Here is an 8,591-nt window from a genome sequence, read left to right as displayed (position 1 = left end):
TTTGTTTAAATTACTTCAATTTGATCAATGTTAAACTATATATTGTAAAATGTATTCTAGGTGTAAAGGATACTCTGTGTTGAAAAGTGTCTGACAAATCAATGAATGACTAACTAATAAATACATGAGGTTTTTCAAGCCTTTGTGTATATACAGCTGTGCCTCTGTCTTTCTAGTACTCCTTTTGAATCCAGATCCCTGGATTCAATCCTTATTGAAGTGATTCATTCACTGTAACGTTATGTTGAGTTGTATCTGAAACAGAGTCTTGCTCCATTGCTTCAGTTTCCGACAGGATCTTTAGTTTACACACTTTCTGTAATTATGCTTCAGTTTCTTTATTAAAAAAAGATGAAGAAAAAATAGCCAGTAAACACCGAGTCCCTTCTGAATTTAACTGTTCTTATAGTAATTAGGAAATTGCAAATCCCTGAGTTCAGTCATGCAGATCTTTCTCCATTTGCCAACGCGAATCAGTACTATTCTATACAAGAAGAACATGAACAAAAGGCAGCAATCAAAATCAGTTGATTCAGTGACCACCTGCTTCTTTTAATTAAAAATAATAATATAGTGTGAATTCTAGGAGGGGATTGAAAACTCTCCCTTGGAATCATTTGTGAATTGTTGTCAAGTTGTCCTCTTCAATAGAAGTGTAGAGAAGGAAACTGTTCATTCGTTAGTGTCAATATTAAATATGATTTTTTTTTTTGTCTGTGTACTTTCTTATTTCTCTTCAGAGTAATAAAGAATAAAAGTGGTCTTAGTACCAGTGATGGGAAAATAGATTATAGTTGTTACTTCTGGCTGGGGCATCGTTTATTATCATGAAAGTCTTTTCTTTTACAGAAGTTGAGAATCAGTCTTCATTTAGAATGCAGTTCAACCCTTTAACCCATGGATGAATTGTCTGTGTTTGGAACTTGCTGTTCTGCTGCTGCTTTCAGCTATGCTTGCATGGGTCTGAAGCAGCACAGCAGGGTTTGCACAGCACTCTCCTTAGCACTGAAATCCATCATGAAAAGAGCCTGCCTCTTCTCTTCTCCATCACATCCTTGCTGTGCAGTTTTAGAGACTAATTTACATAGGTTTTATTACCTGTGGTTTTACTTAGTCTTTGGTTTTTTGTTACTGTAGAGTTGAATGCAACTCTGTGGCATTCTCATATGTTAAGGGGTGCGTGTGTGTGGTTTCCCACCCTACAGATGCTAGTGGGATGAATGCTTTCTCCGAGTTGTTCCTCAGAGTCACTCCAAACAGTCAAACTCCAAATGCTGCCTGGAGGGTAGGACTCCCAGTGTATAATTCCTTACCAAGTGAGAAAGCCAGGTCATGTCATTCCTCTCCTTAATTACAGGAAGGTGCTTTTAGTAGCTATTTCTCAACCTGTGGAAGATTTTTTGAGTGCTTGGCAGGTGGATTTGGAGCTCAGTGGATCTTGGGCTGTGGGGAGGAGTAACCCCATGAGCTGCTGCAGAACACTGCTCATCACTAGTTGGCCCTGTTTTGAGCCAGGCATTGGACTTGCTGGTCTCAGCGGACCTGCCAGCCCCAGCCCTTCTGGAGTGTTTTTGATTCCTCAGGCAGTAGAAGCCTTATCTTTTATTGTACTTTACTAAAAGCAATAAAACTTTCCTACACTGGCAGCTGTGAGAGGGGAAATATCAAACAAACTTTAAGCATTTGTACATTTTGTAATAAAAAGTGATACAATCTTAGTCATTCCCAAGAGTCTCAGATTCTCTTTGCTTTCCCTTTCCCATGTATGCAGCCTCATTCAGGCAGGGAAGAACAAAGCTGGTGACCAGTTACACAACGACTTTTTGCTGTTTCTTACTTCTGGGCTCATAGAAGCCATATCTTAAGCCCTGGAAGTTATTGCCAGTAGAAGCATCTAGTTCCTGGAGGTTGAAGCTGCTTTCTCAAATGAAGATGCACATCACCAACCAATATTTTTGTTATCTCAATAGGAAAATAAATAGCAAAGTGAAGAAAGTCACTCAGACAGATATGTTATCTGAATGGGGTCTTAGATACTGTAGTTGCTGTTTGGAAGGTGCTTAGGAAAGCTGGAGTCTGAAGACTTCCATAAATGAAATGGAAGTTTGCCTGAGGACAGCGTGGGTTGAGTATGGTGTTTGGCTCCACACAGAGAAAAACATGCTAGGTTCTTAAATATGTTTTATTAACTTGGTATTCACTTGGGGAAAGTAAAGCTGTTTTAAGGAAAATATGTGTGGTACAAATTGCAGTGATTTTGTTGATCTGCTGGAGCAGCGTTCCTCATGATCCATGCTTTAAAGACATTTAGAGGGGAACTAAGATGTAGGATTCAGTGTTTCCACAACAGTAGGAAATTTATAAAGGTTGTGTATTAATGTGAGGCAAACAGATCTGCCAGTCTTCCAGGGCTTTAGTTAGTAAAGAGGGATGGTGATCTCATATCTCTTACAACAACTTGTGTATGGTTTTTGCATATATTTAATGTATTGTCTCCATTTCTGTTTTCAGTAGAAATTCAACAATTTATGCCAGGAATTACTTTGTTCTTTTGTCTAAGTGATTAGAGATGTTTTCAGCTTATTTTTCCTTTATACCTTTTCAACTAGTAAATAAATTTCTAAGCATTTGGTTGGGGATGAAGAACAATCCTGTGGTTCTGTCATAGAGGTGGGAGATGGAAAACTGTGTGCGTTTGCATTTATTTACACAAGATTGTTCATTGTTGTTATAAGCCCTGGTGCCTTATGGGTCATCTGCTGCAGAATTCCTTGAAGTTATTTTTGTAATGGAAAACAGAATTTTCTGTTTCTCCCAACATATTTTTACACTCACACTTCTGATTTTCTGCTGCTTAATGATACCCAAAATAGCTCAGAAATAAAAACCAACCAACCAAACAAACCACCTTTCACCAATCATAGGCAGTTTAACAAGGAAATCAATCTTATATCCTGCCTAACGCCTTGTTAATGTATGTGAGTTGGTATTAATGACTGAAAACAGTCATTATTTCTCATACCTTGATCACTAGCACAGGCACTGGCACTGACAGATCAGCTTTGCAGTGTTGATTTAAATCCTTTCCAGAAATCCCACCAGTTCTAGCTGTGTCACCCAAAAGATGTTGAATTAAAGACAGTATCTGTACAGTTTCAGAGGATTTGGTCTTAACTACATGGTTCTAGTAACAGTTATTGCTACTATCAAGTTGCACACTGTTGAAGGGACTTTAACAAGAAATAAGAAGATGCTGCTTTGTGCATCAAATCTCCACTGATGCAACCTCACACAAAGTGGGGCTTTGGACATGTTATACTTCAAAGCAATGTGATGATTTAATGCCTGCAAAATTATAGCCAGTTCAATGTTGCTATCAAGAGGAATAAAATTATAATCAAAAGGGAGCTTTTAGAAAGAATTCAGCAATATAACACTCATAAGCTGTTCTGTAGCGTGTTAAAGCACAGTTTGATGTGTGCTGGTGGTTAACCATGTGCTTTCAATTACTGCACACCCCCGTCTTTGAGCCAGAATGATGGAATGATTTCTCACAGGGGGGTGCTTTCTGTTGCCGCTCCATAAAGGAAATGGATTCATTTGTGCTAAACAAAATAAAAAAGCAGGGGTGGTGGCCCTGCTGCTGCAGGGGGGCAAGATGGAGTTGGATGGGCAGGACATGGAGTGAAAAACGTGTGGGTCTGGTGAGATGCCTCCGTGTTCTTCTGCTTCCCTCTGCTGGAGTGCGGCAGGATACCTGCCCATCTCCTGGCCAGGCTCCTGGAGCAAATCTGAACCTCTTTTAATAGGTGCAGGGCTGACTAAGTGGGCCGGTCACTTCTGCAAACTCATTTATTTATGTTTTAGAGCTTTCTGCTTCATTTTCGGTTTTCTTTCTGTAGGTCCACATAGCACAAGCCTGTGCAACACAGATCTCCTGGTCTGTGCAATTCTGCGGCTGCCTCTCTCTGCTTGAACATGTCTCAGCTTTGAGACTAATGACTAATATTTTGGTTTTTCCAGAGCTGATGGGGGTTAGAAGCCTATTTCCTATTCATCTTTATAAGGATGCTGCACCCATGCATGTCATTACAGGCTCCGTTGACTCTGTTGTGCTGCAGGCAAATTGCAGAGCACTGACTAGATTTCTGCTGATTTAAAGGTTTTTCAAAGACAAATATTTAAACATCTGTGATACTGATTTGCTTCTTTCCCATTTAATGATACTATATTGCATTCAGTTGCATGTACAAAAATGGGGGGTTGTCTTAATAATAGAGGAGAATTCACATTTTAGCATGAAAATAACATGCATTTCGATAGAACGTATCATTCATCACTGCTTAACAAGTGCTTTCCCATTGCTTTCCTATTGCCACTTCCCCCTTCGTAATTTTGATGGATTTTGGAAACAGAAGTGGGTTTTCCCTTTAGAGTTTCACAATTAATCTATGCCAAGTTTAGTGCAAAGTTCAGTTCTCTTGCAAATAGCAGCCACTATTTGGCAGTTCATCTGTCATATCCTGGCTTGGCTCCCTGTGTTTACTATGAAATATGACTGCCAGCAATGCTGAGGGAACTATTGAAAGTTTACATTGATTAAAAGGAGATATATGAAGTAAATTTACAGGAGCTTACCTCTAACTCAGGAGTTTAGCTCTAGCTGAAAAACACTAACGTCAAAGCTACTTCCTCAATAATCTGTGTAAGTCACTTACTGCATATTTAACATCGGGAAGTTTTAAACTGTATTAACAACTAATAACTTAATTGCAGTTAATAATACAGGTAATTAGTACTGGCAATGTAATAATTATTAGTAATATAGTTACTTAAAGTGTAACCTATAGGTTCAAGGGTAGTTCTGAGTGCATGAATAGCCATGTTAATATAGGGAATAAGATGAAAAGGTTTTATGGATGGATGTATAGAGATCTTCCTCTGTATGTTCTCAGACTTGCTTGCAAAATAACAACGGTTTGTGTACTTCAATTTGCCAAAAATAAAAAAATGCATAGAATTGAAGCAGAAAATAGGATTAAGTATTCATGAGGAAAGCACTCTCTTACGTAGTTATTAAGAATCACTTAGGTCCTCCTATTTAATTCTATTAAAGGGATTTTTAAAGAGAGATTTCCTACAGGTAAAGTTTCCACTTCAGGAGTAGTTTTGGGACTGTTTGTCTTTCTTGCTTATGCTCTGTCTGGAATAAGTGATTTCACGTGTGCATATAGAATAATAACTAATAACAGTCAGAATATACTTGCTTCTCTTTAACAGAAATGATTCATTTGAATTGTTCATTTTAAACATCATACAGTGGGTACTTTCACACAATGGTAGAAAACTAACAGTTGTTACAGAAGGCAGATAATGGTTCAAATTCTATACATTGAGTCATGCAGGACCAGCTCCAAAGTTTGATCCAACCTGATTTATTTATTCACGTGCCTGGTTTTACTTCGTTGCTTTAGAAGAATGCTCTTCCTGGTATTTTGTGGTTACATAGAGTTAAGTGGAGGAGTACATGGGCCCTTGCTCACTGCTTTGTAGTGAGTGCAATAGGGTTGTCCTTACATGTCACAACATTTTTAAGCCACAGACACACCCCTGCTTAGCTTAATTACCATGTATATTCCATTGATTGAAATGAGATTATCTGGAAGTGTTTAATATAATTTCAGTATAATATACAGGTTCCATGTATTTACTAGACATTCATTATAATAATTTCCCATAGTTTCCCTCTATGTCATTATTTTATACTTATAAATACCACTTCTGTCAGATGTTAAACACAGCTCTTAAAATCTGTTTATTCAATATCATTCTTAGAAGCTGGGGGTTTGTCCTTCTCCGCAACAGATGTGATTACCGAATAGTGGTTAAGTGTATATATTTATAAGGCAACAAGTCCCCTTATGTCTTCTGAATAAAACAATTTAAGGAAGAATTAACTTTCAGAATGTGTTCTAAATTGTTTGGAAGGCATATAGTCCGAGGCAATCCATCAGCTAATCCTTCAGCAAAGCAATGTTCCCATGACCTGCACCACAAGACCCATTAGCTATATCTTTAATAAATAACAAAACAGATGTTCTCCAGAGCATTGAATGTCATTCCATTTAGGTTAACTGTGTTTACAAAATAAATGTGGTTGTTATTAGTTGGCATGTCATATCTCAGGCTGCATAACCAACAGAACTACTGAAATAATCTCAATTTGAATTCTTAATATAAAGTCTTTACTTGGTCTCCTGGCTAGTATATAGCATTTCTGTCTGTGCAGTGAAAACTAATGGTCATAGATTCATTATAAAACTTAGCATCAGTAGCAAAAAAACTCACACAAAGAATACTTAACCAAAATGAACAAACAGAAAACCTTCACAAAGCATAGTGTGGCAAACCAGTCAATTCTGAAAGCAGGGGTTTGTGTTCTCATAGTCATATTTTTATGATAATTACTGATAGAAGTTCCTAATTTCTTGAGAAAGCACTTACCATAGAGGAATCTTTTATTTTTGAAGGAAGAGTTGGCAGGTTTTCCATTTTGTGTAACATGCTGTGCCTTGCTTTGGATTTTTTGGAAAGCTTTTCTCAGCAGATGTAAGTTGAAAAGTTAGTTTATTTTTTAAGACAATTTAATTATTCTTATACGTCGGTATATTAATATAAAATATAAACAGAAGAAAAACATTTTCATGTCTCATTTGGGGGTTTTGGTTTTGTTCAGGATGTTTTAATGCAGGAAAGACCTGGCATTCCATAATTTGCATGGTCTTTCTGAAAAGCATGTTAGGAAGAATTGATTTTAGACCCCAGTGAATAGTTTTTAATGCAGAAGACCTACTGCTCTTCCCGACTTCTGATCAAGATTGTGCAGTGATAGCTTTGACTAAAATAGAGTTGGGTCGTAATGGATGCTAAAGTACAGGTGATGTGCCCAGGAGGACAGGGCTGACACACCATGTATTTGTGCAGTGACCATCTGCAAGTGTTGAGAACAGGCTGTGGGAATCTGGTGTGTGTGAAGTTCTTTGGCTGTGTATACATGGAATGAGCCTGGCATGGGTGAACATATTGAAGCTGTGATTTCTTCCTTTTATATAAATGCTTTTGGTTTTCCAAAGGGGACCTCTATCCCTAGAGACAGAACAGATGTGTTTGGACATGTCACACGTTTAAGTGATTTGGGTATATTCCCTTTCAGTGGTCCTAAATTAGAAGCCATTTCCAAGTCACTGATGGCCTTAAAATGTCCTCCAAGTTGCTCTGTTCAAAAATCAGGTGGGAATAGCAGTCCCTGTAAAACATTTACTACATGCCAAGTTAGAATTTGGTTCATTTTCACTTACAATAACATAGATTATAAATTTGCAACATTTCAAATAGATCCCATCTTCAGGATCCTGATTTTACAGTCATTTGACTGTATTTCTGATTAGCCCCTTGGCAGTTACTCCCTTCTCTCCTGGTGTAATTGGTGTCATCATTTCAGAATGGTGATGATGTCCAGTCAGTAAATAGCAGTTTTAGTGGAGATGAATCACAGGAACAAGCCTGTGTTCTCTAAGCTGACATACTCTTTCTTACAACACCAAAGCAAAGGAAAATTAGGAGCTGAGGCCAGTGTACCTGCACCAACACAGGTACCGCTATAAGAGTCGTGAATATGGTGCACCCTGTAGTGTAAGTTGCAGAACTGGCACGTTTTTGGTATTTGAAGTGATGTATTAAAGGTGTGTCAGTCTTGCTGTTTTATGACTTGAGAATCTCTGTTTCTTCCTACAGGATCCCAGAAGCAAGCACAAATTTAAGATCCACACCTATGGGAGCCCAACCTTCTGTGACCATTGTGGGTCACTGCTTTATGGGCTTCTGCACCAAGGGATGAAATGTGACAGTAAGTGAAGTTTTTCTGTGTTACCAAAAGGGTGTTTTGGGCAGGAAGTGGAAACACTGGGTAACAGCTTCTTAGTTCTTTTCTGTGGAAAATACCATTTCAAATGTCAGCTATTTATAGTAATGTTATATTTCAAGTGGGTATTTCAGTACTATAATAATATACTGATGAAAATCACCTCTGTTACTGAGAACACGGTGTATTCAGTTTGGTGTGGCTGAAGAGCCTTTGCCATTCCAGTTCTAAGATAGCTTCTTTTTGAATTGGTCAGGTGAATGTACTGTTGAAGACTGAAATTTCAGTTCAGTTGGTAGCCAAGGTCCAATATTTCACTTGTGTTTCATTTATCTTGGAAGTCTCCTGCTAGAAAAATCAAGTAATCAATTTAAACCTAACTCCCATTGTTGCTAATGCTGGCACAAATGCTCTGTTTTCTTAATCATATTCCCAGCATATCTTTATTCCATTTTCACTTTCTTTCCCTTGCACTTCATTAATGATACCTTTAGGTTTCTGAAGTAGATTTTTCTCCGTTTCATTCACTGTCTACAAAATGTAAGATGGGAACTAGCCGTGTCCTGCAGTTGGAAGTATACAGCTGTAACCTGAAAGTCTTGCCAACAGTTAAGCACTGTAATCTTAACTGTCTCTTTGCTCAGTGTTTGCAGTGTAGTCATATTATTAG

The 8,591-nt window shown here is 38.0% G+C and overlaps 1 protein-coding gene across 1 annotated transcript in view; it reads left to right on the top strand.

Moving 5' to 3' along the window:
* Positions 1-8,591, top strand: part of LOC104408442 (protein kinase C alpha type) — a gene marked incomplete at its 5' end in the record, with an annotated part of 85,913 nt that overhangs the window by 25,223 nt on the left and 52,099 nt on the right. The window contains one exon of the mRNA XM_010018051.1: positions 7,795-7,906. Coding sequence (XP_010016353.1) covers positions 7,795-7,906 — 112 coding nt within the window. The remainder of the gene's footprint in view (positions 1-7,794; positions 7,907-8,591) is intronic.

This window comes from Nestor notabilis, unplaced genomic scaffold (assembly GCF_000696875.1).
Source record: "Nestor notabilis isolate BGI_N333 unplaced genomic scaffold, ASM69687v1 scaffold3977, whole genome shotgun sequence".
Lineage (NCBI taxonomy): Eukaryota > Metazoa > Chordata > Aves > Psittaciformes > Psittacidae > Nestor > Nestor notabilis.
Note: the sequence above shows the minus strand (reverse complement) of the source record. Positions and strands in the feature narration are given on the sequence as shown.